This window comes from Leishmania martiniquensis, chromosome 32 (genome assembly GCF_017916325.1).
Source record: "Leishmania martiniquensis isolate LSCM1 chromosome 32, whole genome shotgun sequence".
Lineage (NCBI taxonomy): Eukaryota > Euglenozoa > Kinetoplastea > Trypanosomatida > Trypanosomatidae > Leishmania > Leishmania martiniquensis.
The window spans coordinates 677,181-695,647 of record NC_090167.1 but is presented as its reverse complement, the minus strand read 5'-3'; the positions used below and the strand labels follow the sequence as shown (position 1 = coordinate 695,647).

Sequence of the window (18,467 nt, the reverse complement as noted above, 5' to 3'; positions counted from 1 at the left end):
TCTCTCACCTCTCCACGCCTTCCCTCTGCTTCGCTGCTGAACGCGCCAGCACAGCAGCAAAAAAGGGAGGCATCAGCCACTCGGCCTCGTACACCGGTATCTCACTCCCACATTCTTCACGTGTGTGCATTAAGAGCGCAAGCCGCTGATCAACGCGGAAACTTCACTTCCCCCGTCAAGCGGCTTTTTGGGCAGACCTCACGCTCTCCTCGCTCTTTTTTCCTCCGCGAAGCTGCGATCATGCGCTCTATAAACGTACATGCACATGGCGATCGAGGCAGGTCGGATGCTGTTGGCCGCACCGCTGCAAGGACGCCTCCCAAGCCCACGGATGAACTTCCTCTGCAGCCACCTAGTCCATACAAGTCGAAGCCGCCCAGAAAATGTGACGGCCAGCGCACTTCTGTCACCGCCGCATTCATGCGCAAGCGGCGTACAATGCTGGCTCTCGCGGACCTTTCTGCCGTTGCGGCACCGCCGCACCACTCAGAGTGTGCGGCGGCAGCCGCCGAAGTGAACCCTGTTTTACCAATGCGCGCCCTGGGCATTGCCAGCGCAAAAAGCTGCGACGCCGCGAGGGGCAGTGCCGTAGATGAGCCTGCCTTGGGGCATTTCTTCTACGAGAAGCGTCTGCGCTGCTGTGCATCTGCAGAGGAGAACATGCGTAACCATATTCTCGCCTGCGAGGAGGTTGTCTTCACCAACCTGGTCATTGAGGCCTTGCAGGCACGGGCCGAGCTGATTGCTGGGGACGAAGCAGCGGAGATCGTGATCAAGGCCTCACGCGAGCGGGCAGAGGCGCGGCGAGCCATGATGATGCAGATTGAGGAGGAGGTGGCGTCGAGGCTGCAAAACCAGCGCATCGAAGAGTTTCTGGCGCGGGAGTTCGAGGCGCTCCTCCCACGCCACGCCGCTGGCCGCGAGCGCATTCTCCGCGAGGAGGCCAAAGAGCTGCTTGAGCTCTTTCTGTGGCAAAAGGAGCACCGCCCTCTCGGGGCCGGTCGCCTCATCAACGGCCCAGAGGAGGACTACCGCCTCAGAAGCATCACTCGAAGCACGTCAGTGGAGAAAGGTCCGGGGGGCACATCCGCATTGGCGAAGCGCTCTCATCGAGCCTCACCCGTGCGCAGCTCCCGCTTGTACTTGGCCAAACTATTGCAGAAGAGAACGTCGACTCCCTTTTCCAGCTCCGGGATCAGCCCGCTAGCAATCACCGCGTCCGCGGCGGCGCCGGCCACAGCGTTGGACGGCACGCTGCCAGCGAGAGACGAAGCTGTCTTCGCGGAGGAGGGGCGAGCGCGCCTGCAAGCGGAGAAGCATCAGTTCCAAGCGGAGGCGCGAGAGCTGTGGCAGAGGAAGAGCCTGGAGGGAGCGGCGGCAGAGGCGCGCGAGTATGTGCTGGCGGAAGAGGCGATGTGCTGGATGCAAATCACACGCCTTGAGGTGGACGGCATGTACGAGGCGCTGGAAGCAACGCGTGAGCGGAAGAAGCGTGAGGCGATCGAAAGCGAAGCTGCGTCGCAGCGCGAAAAGCAAAGGAATGCCGTGAAAGAACGCTTGTTGCTTCTGCGCGGGCTTCCTGCGCCTCAGGCCGACGACGGCGGGAGCGGTGATGCGGGCGTGCAGCGGCGCGCTTTAGAAAAAGGCGCCGAGGAGAGCGATCAACCTCCAACGGGTCAGGCGGCTGCCCCCGAGTCAGGTATGGTGAAAGAGCCGAGGCGAAGGAGCTCCGCCTCCACCGTACCAGATGGCTCTTCTCCACGCAGCGGCGCGCTGCAGGAGGAAGCAAGCACATCGGTAGAGGCGAACGCGGCCGCCGATGATGAACTGGCGCATCTGCGTCTGATCACAGTCGAGATCACCGACCCAGACGCGTGCAAGCAGCTCACCGCGCTAACGAAGGGTGCATGCAATGAGGAAGCCAACAGATCGGAGTAAAGAGGGAGAGTGAGAGTGGACCCTTTGTGAATGGCACTGCAAGCATGGCTGTCCGAGGAGACGCGTGTGGCCGCGGCCGTGTTCGCCGCTCTTGGCCTGCCGCAGGAGAGCCCTTAAATGTATAACAACGCACACCGAGAGACGGAAGGGCACCCCCCTTTTTCGACCTCTTGTGGAGCGTGTTGCGCGTATCGTGCGGCCACCTCAGTGCTCAGCTTCTCTTATTTTTATTGCTGATGTTCGTAAACACGGCGAAAGCTCTGCATGTACGGATGCCCACACTAATGGCACACGGGGAAACACTTGTGCCCCTCTACCCCTCTTGCTCCCCCCTCCCTCATATACCTAACCTTCATGCCTTTTTTTCTTCGTATCTGTACCGTCGATGTCTTCCGCTGTGACAGCCCACATGTAACGGGCTGTCGAGGTCAGCGGCCACTCCTTCATTTTCCCCTCCCCCTTCTTGTTCACTCACGATGTAAATGAGATCGCCTGCACTTCTACTCCGTAAGGCAGCTGCTGCTTCTCCTTTGTCGCTTCTACTTCAATTATGTCGCCTGACGTTGTATTGATCTGCGGGTGCGCTGCCGCAGTGCAGCTTCTCTGTGACTTCTCTCTCTCCCTCTTTTTTTTTAGCTTGGTATTGCCGCCTCTTCTCTTCTCCCCCTCTCTCCCTCCCTGTCTTTCCCCTTCTGACGTATGTTTCGGGTTGATGCCCTCCCCCTCTGTTGGCCACATCGAGTTTCACACTGGTGCCCCTCCATCCTTTTCGCGCGCTCCAATCGGGCTGTCCCTCCTCCCTTTCTCATTCACATCCCGTGGAGGTTCTCGCTGTCTTGATCAGGGCGCTGACATTGCGTACGACATCTGCATATATATGTGTGCGTGCGTGCGTGCGGGTGTGTTGCCTCTGCTCACCTCTCCGCCGTCTCCCTCGCCATGCTCATGCACGCCTTTACGGCGCGAGGGTAGAGAGGGGTGGAGGGAGAGGCTCTCCTGTCGGAATCCCCTCTCTCGTGCACACACCCATCTCTCCTTTTCTTTTGCATCCGCGTCTGGCGGTGACCCGTAGCGCCATATATCACGCACTGAGGGTAGGCAGCGAGGCAGTCACCACTGAAGCAGAGGGAAGCGACTCAACGCTCACTCAAATTGCAACTCTGACACGCAAGCAAGCACGAGGAACAGCTTCTCCGCGATGACTCAGAAGAATTGAATGCGATGCGCCACGCGTGCCCATGCGCTTACAGCACGTGCACAGGCGAGCAGGTGGATCATGCCTCCCACCCCTGGCTGCATGTTTGGTTACGTGTCTTGACGAGTGCACTGAACAGAATCTCTTGCTTGCGCAGGGTACACACGCGTGAGTAGGGCTCTCGAGCCATGAGTGGCCCTGCTTTGTCTTCAAAGCGGCAGCTGCATCTGTGGCGGGTGCGCTGCACGCGGGAACGCCCTTTCCTTTTCACAGAGGCGGACGAAGGAGGCTGCCTTCCCTTTTCTGCGATGTTGCGATTCCTCTGCATCTCCCTTCACTAACCTTCTCTCTGCCTCTGTAACGTCTCGCATGACTCCCTCGCGGCATTACGGAGTAAGCGACGGCCCCCTTGACATCCTCGCAGCGCACGCCTCCTGCGCTCCCTTGCCTGACTTTTGCGCAGTCGCAGACCCCTACGCAGAGCACCGCGTCACCGCTGCTCAGTGTAGGCGCTCGCCTTTATCGACGTGTCTCCCCACCCCGGGCACGCATACACACACACACAAACACCGAGAAGGAAAGACGCACACATACCCACGTTAGACATGCCACGTGTGCGCTTGGATTTTCTCAAGAACACCGCGCAGCGTGTGGCGACAGGCAAGTCGCTGCCACTGAGGCAGGTAGAGGCCATTGTGCTGTACGGGAAACCAGCGCAGCGGGCCAAGGCGGTGCAGAAGCTCCTTCCAGCCGCCTACGGACTTTCACTCAACAAGACGACACATCACATACTCTTGACGCTGCTGGACCAATGTGATAATATGGATCGCGTCAACATGCTGTATCACGTGCGCAAGAAGCTGCTAGATCTGGCGCAATCACCAGTGGGCAACTTGGTGCTACAACGCATGCTGGAAAAGGTGCCGATGCGCCAGAAGAGGGACATTGCCGAGGCGTTTGTGCTGAACGTGGATGAGGACGAGTTCAGACGACTCTGTGAGCACCCCTTTGGCAACCACGTTGCACAGAAGCTGATGGAGGTGCCGGAGTGTGTGGAAATGGTGCTTCCGCACTTTCTGCCGCATCTGGCGAAGCTTAGTCTTCATCCCTATGGCATGCGCGTGGTGGCCAAATACGTCGAGTCTGTAGCTGATGGCTGCAGCAGGACGGTCGAGGCGCTCTTTCCCTTTAGCGCAGAGGCATCTCCGCAAGGTGACGAGGCGGCGGTTACTGCCTCAGACGCGCTGGACAAGGCTGTTTTGAGTATCTTTCGCGGCGCCGGGGAATCGTTCGTGCTCACGGCACTGCTGCGCCATATTCGCACACCGATTGAGGTGAAGGACGCCATTACGGCACACGTGAGCGAGTACGCGGCGGACTACCTGCTACCCACCACTGCGCCGCAGAAATGCGATGCAGATGATGAAGAGTGTGGGCTGCCGGACTTTGGCACTCGCTCAATCTCTGCAAAGGGTGCAGCGGCCTCTGGCACGCCCGCGAACGTGCATCTCTACTGTGCGGTACTGGAGCATGGAGACGATGTGCAGCGCGCCGAGGTCTGGGCTTCGCTATCTGCAGACCCCAACATCTTGCACACCATCACGCACACGAAAGGGGCAGTGCTCGTCGGTGTGGCAGTCGCACGCTTTGTAGAGTCGGCGCGCAAGGGCCTCTTTGATGCCCTGCTGTGGCCTGCCGATACCACTGCTAAGGCGAATGGCGATCAGGTGGGCTCGGACTCGGCCAGCGCTGCCGACACGGCCGCCTCGTCGAAGGTCAAGAAGGGCTCCAAGAAGACGAAAGGCATGCATAATAACGGAGCGGAGTCCCTCAGTAATAAGGGCGCTGCTAAGAGCTCCATTGTTGATGTTGCGACTGACCCGGTGAGGTCAGTACTGCTACGCGCCTTCGTTGAGATCGCTCGCGATACAATGACCGAGGAAGACACTAAGCTTCTCGTCGGGCAAGCTGTGACGCTCGCGCAAAACTCCGTCAGCTCCCCAGTCTTGCAAAAGCTCGTGGAGACGGACCTCACAGGTGGGCTTTCGAGATCCATCCTGGCGGTGCTGCTCGCGTCCGCCGAATTCAACACCCTCATCACGCACCCCTCGGCATCCTTTCTGTTGCAGTCGATCCTTCAGTTTTCCCCCGAGGAGGTGCGGGCGCCGTTGGTGGAAGCGCTCTCGAGCTACTACGCGGAACACCTGCACGAAGCCCTCGCGTACCCGCAGGGCTCGCGTGTGATGCAGAAGCTGCTTGCCTACGCCCCAGACGCCACAGTGATCAAGACGGTGGACCAGCTGATCTCTGAGGCAACGAAGGAGGAGGAGATGATAGAGGCTCAGCGCCTCAAGGCCCGCGACACTGATGAGCATGAGGAGGAGGAGGCTGACGCGGCGGGGAAGACGGAGGCGAAGAGACTGAGCCGCAAGGAGCAGCGGGAGCTCAACCGGGCGAAGCACTACAATGTTTTGTCTCATGCGCTGGTCTCCTACGCTTTACACACGCACGCATGCTACGTCGTACGGGCGCTTCTGAGAGAGGTGCGCACTCGGCAGCTGGACCGCGAGCGCAAGCTTCTCATGAACGAGCTGAAGCCCCACGTCTTTGAACTGGCTGTGTCTCCATGGGCTGGCCGTGTGGTGCTCGACACTATGATGACTGTGGGTAGCGCCCAGCTCGCGGATGCCATGAAGAATGTTGCTTTTATGCGAGCCGAAGAGTGGCTGTCGGATGTCTCTGAGGAGAAGAAGCGTCGCGGCAACGGCGTTGATCCGACACTGCGCAACATTGTAAAGCGCCAGCGAGAGGAGATCGACAAGGGTATCGAGTCGAAGAAAGATGCTGAGGGGTCGGTCAATGCAGAGGAGAAGGGCGCGCCTGCGCAGAAGAAGAAGCTTTTCCGCTCTATCAAGAAGTAGCTGGGGTAACCGATGGGATAGGGTGAAGGGAGCGAGAGAGGGGGCGGGAAGGAGCTCTTTCCCTGTGCTCATCGAGTTCGAACGCTTTGCGTCACCGCTTTCCAGTCTGGTTCGAAGGGAGTGCCTCGCGTTGGCCCCGAATGCGTAAGGTTATGGCGAGCGAGTGCTGCTGCGGAAGCGCGTGCGTGCGAGAGGAGGAGGAGGGGGGGTTATGCCAAGCCGCCGGAGGGCCAATGAGGAAAGGCGGATCGATTGCGTCGCCTTCCCTCTCCTTTGCCTAGCCCTATCCCTCCGAGTCCCTTTTCTCGTACCCTCTGAGTCTTCGTCACGCCATTCTGTGCCTTTTCGTTTTTTTTATCTGTTTTGGCCGACATGGAGTGCACCGCGCTTTTCCCCTGCCTGCTCTGAAGATTGGCAGAGTATGTTGGGCAGGTACAGAGGCGCGTTCAGGTGTTTTTGTGTGCGTGCGTGTGTCTGCGTAAGGCTCTCTCTCTCTCCCTCCCCTTCCTCTTCCCCTTTCATCTCCATGTCGTTGCCCCTCGATTTATTTTTCTCTTCTTTACACGCATGTGGCGCATAAGTTGGATTTAATGCAGCCATTCCTGACGACGAAAACGACAACGATAAGTGCGAACCGTCTCAGCGGCCTCGTAAGAGGTCCATATGAATGGCCCCCTAACAGAAACGAAAAGAGGCTCCCTGTGGCTGAAATCTTGAGGACAGTATCTACTGATCTACCCCACCCTTTCTCCTTTCACAAACACACACATGCACCCCTCCGCTTCATGTATTCCGTAGAGAGTGCACCGCACGCTGCCGAAAACTGCCGGGCTGAAGTCATCGCCATCTTGAGCATGCCCATCCTGAGATGATGTGCATCGATGGAGCTGCCGGTGCTGCGCAGAAGCTGCTAAGGGCGTTTCCGTTACTTGTGCGTAAAGTGCTGCAAGTTATGCTGAGAAGCTTGGAGGAGGGGAAAGGGAAGGGTGTGAGCGGACAAGACCGGCAGGCTCTCCCGCGCGCCGTACTCGCGCATTTGGAAGCATGTGCTCATCGAGGTTTCCTTGTTGCTACGTGGTCCTCCCTTTCACGGTATCACTCTCTTCTCTTTCTCTCCTCAATCTTTGTGATGCCTCGCTCCATTGCACCTGCTACACCCGCACACTTTCCCTTGTGTGTCGCCACTCTCTCCCTCATTCCAACTTCATCCCAACACGTTACATGGCGCTTTCGTCCTTGCTCTCACCTCTCTTTTCTCTCTGCCCTGTATCGCGCGTGTTGGTGTGCGTCGGTGGCATGTGAGGTGATTTGCTGTATCATCGCCTATCCTCTATTGCACCACCAACCACACCAACAACACATACAGATTTGCCTCACGTCTTCGCGCATTCTTTCTTTTTATTATTTCTTTGGGGTTGTTGGGCTGGCCTTCTCCTGTCGTGCTGCAGCTATTCGTCTCTCCCTTACATTTCTTTTTTGCGTTGTTTTGTTTCTCTGTCCGCGTGTCTGTCTGTTTAGAAACTTCACCAGGTGGGCTTTCGCCTCATCGGCTCGCCGAATCGACGGAGCAGCGTTCGTTCTCTCTGGCGCTGCCTCTGCCGCCGCCCTTTCGTCTCTCTCGATCTCTGGTCCGCGTTCACGCCCATAAAAGCGCCTTCGCACACGGAAAGCGTGTGTGTGAGAGAGAGAAACCGTCCAAGTCGAAAGCTTGCGTCTTCCAGAGCGCACTCGCCACTCTCCCACCGAAGGCTTTCCGCCCCCTCTTCACCACCCCTCATCTTTCAACCCGATTTTTTTCTCGTCTTTTTTTGGCCTTTTGTTCGATTTGCTGTCCGTCTGCGTCTGCGCAGCTCCGCTTCTCGTTTATTTTTTTTTCTTTGTTCCCGTCCCATTTCCGTAAGTGGGCTCCCTCGCTCTCCTCCTGCATCCCGTCTGCTTATTCTTCACCTCCTTCCTCCTCTTCTCTCTCACTATCTACACACGCACACACACATACGAAAAAAAAATGCAGATGAATTCGTACGCTGGTGGATACAATCCCCATAACCGTGGCTACGCAGCAATGATTCCGCCACCGATACAGATGCCTCCTGGCTGGGAGATGGCGTATACTCCCAACGGCGAGATCTATTACATTGACCACAACACCCGCACGACGCACTGGCAGCTCCCGGCGGAGTACATCATGCAGCAACCCATGTGCAGCTACCGCGTCCCGCAGCGCCAGCGCCGCGGAATCGATCGTAGCAAGGTCAAGACAAAGATGTGCATGAACATCGAGAATGGCGGCACGTGCTCGTATGGCGCCAACTGCGCGTTTGCGCACTCCTCAGAGGAGCTCTCGACGCACCCTCACTTCAATGCATCGGCTGACCACAGCTACGGAGCAAAGTAGGGAGGATAGCAGCTAACAGGTACTTCTCCCCTCACGATTCTCTACGAAATCTGCTCATTCTGCTCGCGATTGCGTAAGCTCCTGTCACCGCCTCTGTGATCTCCTCGCCACGTGTTGTGGCAGGGCGACACACAGGCAGTGACCCGAGGCAGAGCACTGACGACGAGGTGAGAAGAGAACGGTGAGCCCCCACCTCCTAGCACGCGCAAGGGCAAACGGGGAAGACGCGGCAGCGCGCAACAGAAAAAAGAGAAGGACTCACATCAGCAAGGACGAGAGGGTTCAGGTCGAGAGCGCCAAAGGCAGCTTGGGAGAGATAGATTTGTGGTGCGGCGGGGGAGAGCAGCGAAGAGAAAAAAACGACGAGGAGAGAGTCACCGACAGAGTGGATGGCCAAGATGAGAAAAAGAGAAGCGGGCGTACTCTGCGCTCGCCTGTCTTTGCAAACTTCTCTCCTCTGCTCGTCTCTGATCTACTAGTATCGCTCATGTTCCGCGCCAGCGTCCATTTTCAAGCGCTTCTTTCCGTTTTCGTCTTGTCCTAAGCCCTCTTCCTCTCCACTTGCACACGACATAACTCAACCCTCCACTATCTTTCGTTTTTTTATCTTCTCCTACAGCTCGCCGCCACCTTTTTCTGTGTGGCCTTGCGATTAATCTCACTCATGTTTTCTTTGCTTTCGTGTAATGCCTCAGTCAACTGCTCTCGAAGCATATATATATATATATATTAGTGAATTACCGACCCAGAAATGCTCAAGCAGTGCCAGCGCGAAAGACGCTCTGGCGCTGTTGTGCCAACTCCTTTTCAGTCCCCTTTGAGCGTCCTCTCTCTAAAAAAACCTGCGTGGCGAACTCACAAAAGATGATGAAGGGGAAGGAAGTCGGCAGGGATAACAAGTAGTGTTTACTGCAGAGCGTGGCCCTCTCCCTTTTTTCTTTCTTCTCAATATCTTTGTCTTCGATCCTTCCCCAAGTGTGTTGTGTACGATACAATCAAGGCGACTCAAGAGCGCGGGGACGCATGGATACACAGTAGTTCTTGTGAGGACTGGCGTTGCTGGTGTTTGTGTGCCTTGGGGCATTTTCTTCTTTGAACTGTGTCTAACCGCTCCCTCCTCTCCCCCTATCATGTGATTCTCTGAGTTGCTTTCGTCGTGGCTGCTTTGCTTCGCAGTGTTGTGATAGATTGGGAGCAGCCCGGGAGCTCTATTTTTCTTCTTTGTTATGAAAGGGCGCATGCGCTTGTCGCCAAGACATCGCGATGTCTAGGCTTTCATGTGTGTGCTGCAGTGCCTACTGTGTGTGTGTATGTGAGGGGGGGAGGGCTCAGATGGAAGAGAGGTAGTGCGTAGGTGCGCGTCGTCTCCGTTTGGGTGCTTTCGTGGTCCGATGGCTCCTTCGTATGTTTCTTCAGAGTTTTTTTTTATTTATTATCCTTCGTCACGACTGTTGCTGTTGTTGGTAATTGTAACAGGTTAGAGGAAAGGAGGGGGGAGGGGGGGCAGCAGACGGTGTCTCGTCCTAAAGAGTAACCGAGTAAGGGAGTCGATAAGAACAAGAGGGGGAAAAAAGAAAGAAGAAGACAGAGATGAAGACAGCCTTCACGTCGTGCGCCCTCATTTCTCTCTTTTCCCTTTTTAAGTTTTGTATTTCTTTTTGCCTGCCGCATTTTGCTCTTCTCGGAAACTTCATGTTTTATTATTATTACTATATGTTTCTCGCGTTCACGTGTGCACCTTCACCTACTCCCTCTCCCCCTCTCCCCCTCCCACTCTCTGTATGCATTGGTGTTTCCTCGTCGGCGTCGCCCCTCCCTCTCTCTTGTTCTATGGAAGGCTTTGATCATCTGTGTGTGTTTTTTTCCTGCGTGCGCGCACCTCCTCCTCGTCTCCGTTAATATGTTCACTTCTTTTTTCTTTTCATGCCATATATCTGCAATGAGATGAGGCGTTTTTCTTTTTTTGTTCTCTTTTTTTCTTTTCTGTCTACTCTTCAGTCTCCCTTCTGTTGTGCGGCTGTTATGCCGTGCAGTGCTTTTTTTGTGTGTGTGTTTGATTGTTTTGCTCAAACAATTTGTTCGAGAAGGAGAGAGGGTGCTGAAAGAGCAGGAATCAATCAGAGGGAGCACTCTTCTCCTCACCCTCAATCACCTATGCTACACTTTCCAGCCCGCCTCCCCTGTCTTTTTTGACACCCTTGCACAGCCTTTCTGTGGTCACATCTGCGTGTTTGTGAGTGAAGGTGTTGTGCGCAGAAGTACCGCGCTCTCGGGGTAGAGTAAGCCCATTGCTCACATGCTCACGGCAATCTACTGGGGTGATTGTGCTTAAGTCACTTGTTGTAATTTTTGTTTTGGGCGGAGTAGTGCCTTAGCTGTAGCTGATGCTGCTACTGCCACCTTCCCCCCTTTGTGACGTGCTTGTCTGCGTTTTTGGACTGCGGGAAGCTCTTCTACTGCGTTGTTCATGCACCTTTCACACTGTGAGTGATTCTTGTAGAGCCATGACGTCCACGCAGATATGCATGCGGTACGCGGTAGCGGGTGGATCACCTCAGGATCCTTAACACCCGCTAAAGGTATCGTGAGACAACGTGGTGTGGAATGACGGACCACTGGAGGGCAAGGCGCTTCACAGGACGTCCGCGGGTGCATACATGTATATCTGCTCTCTGTCTCGTGGATGCACTCACCCCCATACGCGGACGCATGCGGGCATACACTCACACTCCCCACACGGGAGCACCTTCTGTCTGGTGCTCTGTTCGTCTTTGTTCCCCCTTTTTTTCTGGTGTTAAGTATATGGATAAGGATCGAAAAAAAAAAGTGATCGCCACACACACACACACACACACGCACACACTAACGCGGACGGGCACACCCGCGAAGGGAGGGAGAGGGGAGGGCTGTTGGTCATTTCTGGCCCTGCTCCGATATTCGAGTGTATCAGCGGGACTCTAAACGGTCTGTACGGATTTCTTCTACGGAGTAGCGTTTGATCGTCGCACTCGGTGTGCCCCGGACCACTTCCCTTCTCCAATCAAGCACAGCAGAAGCGATCTGATGTTGAGGTAAAGTGACAGCTGCGCGAGGTTGGTGGAGTGGCACCTCCGCGCAGTCCTTCGCCGCTGCTACGAGCGCCACCCCCGCCGCTCAACACGTTCCATCTTCTCTTCCGCCCATTTTGCTCTTCACGATTTCCCCCTTTTGTGCTTACTCTTGGCTTGCGTCGCTGTTTTCGAACACATACGCCGTTGCATGATTGTCCCGCGCGTACACGCACACACACAAGCCGATATATGCATTCATGCACCTTGGCCCACCTTTCCGTGTACATTGCTCGCAGTTTCCTTCATCTCTCATTTCCAACGGCTCTTTCACGCACCCGCGGGCTCTTGCTCACCTTTGGACAAGGCGCATAAAAGAGTGATTGGACATCTTCTTGCCCTCAAGAGAAAGCGATTTCGCCCCCCTTCTCCTCCCACAGACACACACACACACATACAACAGCCCTCATTTCTCTCCACAGCGGCTTCCTATTGCTGTGTTTCTTTACCCCTCCAGCATTCTGCGCTTTCGTGTGCCGCAATCGTCCCTGTCGGTGGATTCCGTCGCATCGTTGCTACAAACGTGCTACCCCTCTTTCCTCTCTCGCCCTACGCGCACAGATACACATACGCCAAGAACAAGCCCACAGATCACTACTTACAGGTGCTAAGCGTCACATAAGGCAAAGAAAAAGGGAGAGCGCCGAACGCTTATCGTGCCGTACGAGGACAGCAAGAGAGAAAGAAGAAACAAGGGACTGAGGAACATGGCGGACGCCCTCTTCGATGTGCGAAACGCCCTCACCGTGGGCAACTACCACCAGGCAATCGCTGATGCTAGCACGGCGCGTCCTACGTCGAGTAAACCGGCGGATGTCACCGCCTTCCAGACGGAAAAAAATGCTTTGGTCGCTCTGAGTCAGATTGGGCTGGGCCAAGTGGCTGCCGTCATAACTCAGCTGCGCTCGGAGAGCCACCCGCTGCTGGTGACGATCCGCACGTGGGCTGAGCTGGTGTCCGCTATGCGCGACTTGGGCGCTCTCTCCGAGCCGGCTTCGAATGCGATGCAGCGCCTGCGGAGCGACGCAGAAAAGGTGGTGGCGGACACTGTCTACAAAGCTGTTTTTGCTGCCGCGGCCCTGCTGCACCAGCAGGACGTCCTTGGGGCCCTAACGCTGGCAAAGAAATGGCTCGGCGAGTTGCCCAATCCCGAGGAAGCGCTGGCGATACGCTACACGGTGGAACTGCACGGCATAGCCGCAGAGGCGCTACTGCGTTTGAATCGGCCAGATGAAGCGGCAAAGGAGGTGAAGCGCATGGAGCATGTCGATAGCGAGGCCATCGCGACAATACTGTACAGCGGCATAGTTGCTCTGCATCAGGCGGCAGCCGATGTGAATGTGGCCAACTACAATGCGGCCATCTCTGCTTTTAAAGAGGTGCAGCTTCGGTGTGGCCAGAGCGTCATGGTGTCTAACCTCATGGCCCTGGCCCATATGGGTATCAAGGACTACGACGCGGCGGAGCGCACGCTGCTCGACGCGCTGGCCGTCCGATCCAACGATGAGGCAACACTTACGAACCTCGCAGCCGTCACTGCCCACAAGGCGAACGCCTTTGCCGACGTCGAGCGCTACATCCAGCAGGCGTCTCTGACGCATGGCACATGGGGTGAAACTTACCGCGCCAAGGAGCGTTTTCTCGACGAGGCCATTAGCGCATTCATGATCGAGGAGTAGTTGCAGACGAACATGGGGCTCATGGTGATACTGTTCTCAGCGATGCTATAGCTGTAGGGATTCTCCTGTCTGCACCACGGCAGGCGGCGCGGCACCTAAGTCTGAAGCAGAGCGAGGCACGTCCACCGGCTATGTGGACGGTGGTAAGGCAGAGGGCGCTCGAGGGGGTGGTGGAGGCTGAGTAGGGGGAATAAAGGAGTTCGCTTGGCGAGCCGGCGTACAGTTGCTCCGATTGCTCGAGGGTGGAAGCTAAGAACAGGTGGAAAAAAGCGACATTGGATTCTCCTTGCGCACTGGAGATAAAAAAAAAGAGCAGCATGCGCATACCGGTGTTGAGTTCCTGAGCCCCCCGGCTCCGCCTCCTCGGCTTTCCACTCCGCACTCCTTTCACACTTCACTGCTCGCCTAATTGAGCGACTCTATCAGTTTGCCGCTTCTGCACGACCCATTCTCATCGTCGCGTCGATACTCTTCCAATACCCCCCCCAGCCTTTTCCTATGCGCTCAGTTTGTGTTCTTGCTTCGTCGCTGCGGACACAATCAGAGAGCGCGCGACAGAGCGAAGACGAAAACCCTGTTCTCTGGTGAAGAGAGGAGGGCTGGCGTGGAGGGGAAACAAGCAGCCTGTGTATCGGTCCTCGGCACTCCTCGAAGTTGCGTTCTCCTGTGGGTCAAGGAGCTTTTTTTTTCGTCTTCCCACGACCCACCCATCCCCGCCAACCCCTCCTCCTCCTCAACCTTCTCTCTGTCTTTCACCTGAGCGGCACCGTTCGTCTTATTTGCCTTTGCCACGGTGCTTATGGACGCGAAAAGGCGTTTAGGGGACAACGAAGAAGAAAAAACAGAAGCGGTAACAGATCAATACAGCAAGAGCTAGCCCACCCTCACAAGAGCCAAGAGACGGACGGCGTATGCCATCTAGCTGGTCGGCCCGAGACCAGTGGATTATGCCTATCGCGCGCATTGCGTCGTCTTCCCGTGCACGGAAGAGAAGGATGGCCAATTGTTTCCTTCATGCAGGGCCGGCTCCTCGGCTCGCTTTACCACGGCACTAGCCTTCGACGCTTGTGGCGTGAAGCTGCGCGCGTGAGCGAAAGCTTTCCTGGAGCCCTTTTGCGCTTCTCCCTCTTGTATGCGGGTGTGACATGCCCGGCTCTGCTTGCGTCGGCCCGTCCCTTGACGCCAGCGGCCCCTACACAACACAGCCTTTCCCACCCTCCACTCTTCTTTTTTTCTTGGTCGTGCCATTCATGTGTCCAACACCTTTTAGAAGAGACGCGCGTACTTACCAATTTCGGCGGGATCGCTCTGTTTGAGTTCGATTCCTTTGAGTCAGCTGCTGTTGGCGCATCGCCGTCTCAGCTGTGTAGTCATCGCTGCCTTTTTCCTTTCCGTAACGCAATTCTCTGAGGCGCCATGCAGGTAGAGGGCAGCTGGAAGGCCGCGGCCAACTTGCATCTGCTCCTCGGCTTCGAGCACCCACCGGCGCATCTAGAAAAGGTGCGGTTCACGCCACAGCAGCGCTCCGCCGGCAGTTCTGCTCTGGTCACGGTGGAGGCGCGCAACACCGCTAACTTCAGGCGCTCCTCCTACTGCGGCCTCCAAGATCGGACGTCGCGGACGATTCGAAGTCAGGTCATCGGCTACTACAAGGAGATGCTACACTGTGTGCCTCTCTGGAGAGGCCTGTTGAAGACTCAGCAGGACGGCGTTGATCTAGGAGCAGTGGTGAAGCCAGAGCCACAGGATGATGATGACGCAGACGCGATACCGCCCCCGGCATGTGGTGCACCGGTCGCTTCCGGTGGACCCCTTTTCCGCGCTGTTGGCATTCTCACACAGGTGCAGGATCCATCGTCAGTACGTGTGGCGGCTCAGCAGGCACCGTGGGAGTTCCACGTGGTGCGGGACATCGATGACGATGAATGCTACATGGGTGCGCTGCACGCAATGGCGCAGTCCGATCGCGCGGCAGACGCGTCGTTTGTACTCCTGAAAGGTGCATCGCATGGCAGCTTCTCTGAGCCGACCCTGGGTGGGCCGGAGAGCTGCCCCGCCCGTTTTTCTACCCACGTAGCCGCGGCGCCGGCGATGAGTGAGGCCAGAAAGGATACCTCAGGGATCGAAAATGGGGCGGAGGAGGAGGCTGTCTGCGATGGCACGCGCCTTTCCCTTTACACGCGGCAGGTGTCAACGTTCACAGGTCTCTATCCAGGGATGGCAGTCGGCATCATTGGTGAACCGTTTCAGCGCAGTTTCCGGGGCGTGCTCACCGGCGTTCTTGTACGTGAGTTTGTCCTTCCATCACGGCCAATGCTGCCATGGCGAGCGGACCGACCTCTGCTCTGCGATCCGACGGCGTCGAATACTGGAGGGGGCAACCTCGCTGATGGCCTCAGCGGTGCCGTGCGCATCCACTTCTGCAGTGGGCCGTTTCCACGGCGCGACGTGGCCGGGCTGCTGCGCACGGTCGCCTTGCAAGCCCTGCACCGTGGTGCGGACGTGCTCATCGTCGGCGGCCCTTTTATTCCCCCCTTCTCCAATGACTTTGAGCGTGGGCTTCTGCCTTCGCTTGGCGCCACCTTTAACGAGATTATGGAAAGCTTCGTGGACACTCTGGAGGAGACGCTGAGGAGCTACTACGACACTCGACCGCTGGTGCCCCACATGAAGGTGCTGCTCGTGTCGCACAGAGGGGACGTTACCCAAATCCCCGTGCTGCCTACCACCATGTACGCGATCGCCGACACGGAGGACATTCTCATTCGCTCGAACCCGTGCCGCCTGTCGGTGAATGGGGTGCACGTGAGCGTGTGCAACGAGGACGTTGTGGGTGACATGCGTGAGCGCATGGTCGAGCGGTGGCCAACCGCCGAGGGTAGCCTCCGGCGCGTCGTAGAGGCATTGGTGAACGGGCGGCTGTACACCCCGCTCTACAGTTTTCCTTTGGCGACGGTGGATCTGAAGCATCTTTCCCAGCTGCGAATAGACTACATGCCGTCGCAGAACGAGCTACGCGAGATGAAGCCTACTGGTGCTGCGTTGCCAGCCGACAGCGCTGCCGCAGGCAGTCGTGGTGGTGATGCTGACGGCGGTGACGTCACGGTGAGCGCGTGGAGTTCCAGTGCCTGTCATGGTTGGGAGGCCGTGCGCCATGTTTCGGAACAACCTTCCACCACCATGGAAGAATGTTTGCAGCACAAGACGAAGCGCATAAAGCTGGAGGGGGTGGGCAATGAGAATGAGGAGTGGGATGCAGCAACGACGCTCGCGGGTGCAGTGAAGGCAGTAACGACGACGACCTCACCGAAGATAGAGTATTTCCCGCACATTCTGTTTCTTCCCTCTACCCGCCCGCAGTTTGCCACCGTCACGCACCAAAGCGAAGATGTCGACGGCACCGATCTCGACAATACGGCAAGTGCGTCGGGTGTCCTTGTCGTTAATCAGGAGGTGTGGTCGGCGCGCTCGTCGCCCAAGTTTCAACTTCGCGTGGCGGAGGTGACGATTCCTAACACGGAGCTGGTGCTGCGGCGCGGGGCCACGTCTGCGAACGGTGTCACCTGTGGCATCCTGCACATATACAACGCATAGACTTTTCCCACCGCAAGAACAGGGGCGCTGGAGGACGTTGGCAGGTCATGCATATAATCGCACGAGCCCTGTGCTTGTCGCATACCTTCTCCCCTCTCTACTATTCGTCGCCTCCTTCACGCATGGGCGGGTTGCTGAGGATTCGTGCGAGCCGACCGTTTCTATTTTCTGTGTTTCCCAACAGCTTTCGACGAGGAGAGAGGATAGAACGTATCATGAACGAAAGGGTACAGTATCGTACCTGCGGCTGCATGACTGTGGCGGTGGCGCTGAGGGGGGCGGCTGCAGTAGGCGCCCATGCGGGTGTGAGGCCCCCCAAAAGGATCTGCGGTGTGGCAGACGCGTCTCTCTCTTTCTCTGTGGGTAAGTGTCGGCCTTTCCTGCCGCGCAACAGAGGTGTGCCCACGCCGGAGGCCAAAGGGGAGCAAAAGCCAAAGTGCATCTCAGAGGCGTACGTGTGTGAAGGCTGCGCCACACCGTACCCCTCCCCCCTCTCTACGCTTCGAATCGCTGCGGCAAGGCCCACGGGGTCTGCTGCGAGCAGCTGTACACCGAGCCCTACAAAGGCCGCCCACTTGAGGATGCGCAGCATTCAGCCAAGGATAGGGGGAGGGGGGAGCACAGCTGATGTGTACACATGCATTGTCGCATGTGCATCCGCGAGCCTTTCTCGCGTGAACATGAGTCAGTACACTCTTACTGACTGGCCTCAAGTTCACCTATACGCATCAATCAATCGCTCTTTTCATCTCCTCGTATGTCTTCTTTTGATCTCCGCCTCTCAGCTTGATGATGATGCGGTCGCGGTACGCCGCTTGGGATACAGGTCACACATACGAGCGCGCACGCATGTGTATGTGCCCTCGCCGCCTTATAGATATGTATAAAAGCCTGCGTATTGATCTTAGCGAGAGCGCTGCTTCGACGACGCTAACAGGCGGCATGCGCTCTTGCTTGCCTGCTGCGCCATCTTCTAATTGCTGCTCACTTGCCCTTCATGCGTGTGGTGTGAGCGGTAGTCAAAGGAATGGGAGACGTATACGAAAATGAACCGAGCACTTCAAGGGCGACCTGCGAGGGCCCTTCTGGCGTGAGTAGGGTGAAGCCGTCCCACGAGACGTTTTTGCTGGTCGCTGCTTGTTCTGGCACGCAGATGAATCGAGGTCGACAGTCACAATGCTTGCCTTGCGTCGATGCCGCGCGTGCTTCACGAGAAAGGACAAAAAGAAATAGAAGGGATACACCTATACATACACACACATATATATATATATGTTTGTATGTGTGCGTATGTGCGTTTGTATGCATTTAGGGGGCTCCTGCGCTGCCATTAGAGGGAAGGGGGCGGCGCACGTACGGGTGGTAGGGCTGGCCGATAACAGGGAGAGTGAGAGAAGCCGCTCATCATTGCCGTCAAGTGACCCCTCAACAGGCACCATGTAATCGTTTGCCCGGCCTGCTGGGCTCGCGCGAGCGACGTCTGCTGCCGGGTGTGCCTAGCCTCTCCTTCGCCTGATGTCTCTTGTAAAAGCCCTTCTGTGTCTTTTTCACACAAGGGGCGTTGACCACTTCTCATCCACTGCCATGCGCTCGACTGAATACGGCACCATTGATATCTGTAACGCACGCTGCACTACA

At 56.8% G+C, this 18,467-nt stretch overlaps 5 protein-coding genes across 5 annotated transcripts; all 5 read left to right on the top strand.

Moving 5' to 3' along the window:
* Positions 1-240: 240 nt before the first annotated feature.
* LSCM1_01823 (uncharacterized protein) lies at positions 241-1,938 on the top strand (the record flags this gene model as incomplete). The annotated part of the gene is made up of 1 exon (XM_067319423.1): positions 241-1,938. The coding sequence occupies one exon, from the start codon at positions 241-243 to the stop codon at positions 1,936-1,938; it is 1,698 nt and encodes a 565-aa protein (XP_067175972.1).
* A 1,800-nt stretch (positions 1,939-3,738) lies between these two features.
* LSCM1_01822 (uncharacterized protein) lies at positions 3,739-6,054 on the top strand (the record flags this gene model as incomplete). Its single annotated transcript, XM_067319422.1, has 1 exon — positions 3,739-6,054. The coding sequence occupies one exon, from the start codon at positions 3,739-3,741 to the stop codon at positions 6,052-6,054; it is 2,316 nt and encodes a 771-aa protein (XP_067175971.1).
* Positions 6,055-8,059: 2,005 nt separating this feature from the next.
* LSCM1_01821 (uncharacterized protein) lies at positions 8,060-8,449 on the top strand (the record flags this gene model as incomplete). The annotated part of the gene is made up of 1 exon (XM_067319421.1): positions 8,060-8,449. The coding sequence occupies one exon, from the start codon at positions 8,060-8,062 to the stop codon at positions 8,447-8,449; it is 390 nt and encodes a 129-aa protein (XP_067175970.1).
* A 3,814-nt stretch (positions 8,450-12,263) lies between these two features.
* Positions 12,264-13,235, top strand: LSCM1_01820 (uncharacterized protein; the record flags this gene model as incomplete). Its single annotated transcript, XM_067319420.1, has 1 exon — positions 12,264-13,235. The coding sequence occupies one exon, from the start codon at positions 12,264-12,266 to the stop codon at positions 13,233-13,235; it is 972 nt and encodes a 323-aa protein (XP_067175969.1).
* Positions 13,236-14,651: 1,416 nt separating this feature from the next.
* On the top strand, positions 14,652-16,829 carry LSCM1_01819 (uncharacterized protein; the record flags this gene model as incomplete). Its single annotated transcript, XM_067319419.1, has 1 exon — positions 14,652-16,829. The coding sequence occupies one exon, from the start codon at positions 14,652-14,654 to the stop codon at positions 16,827-16,829; it is 2,178 nt and encodes a 725-aa protein (XP_067175968.1).
* Positions 16,830-18,467: the final 1,638 nt, after the last annotated feature.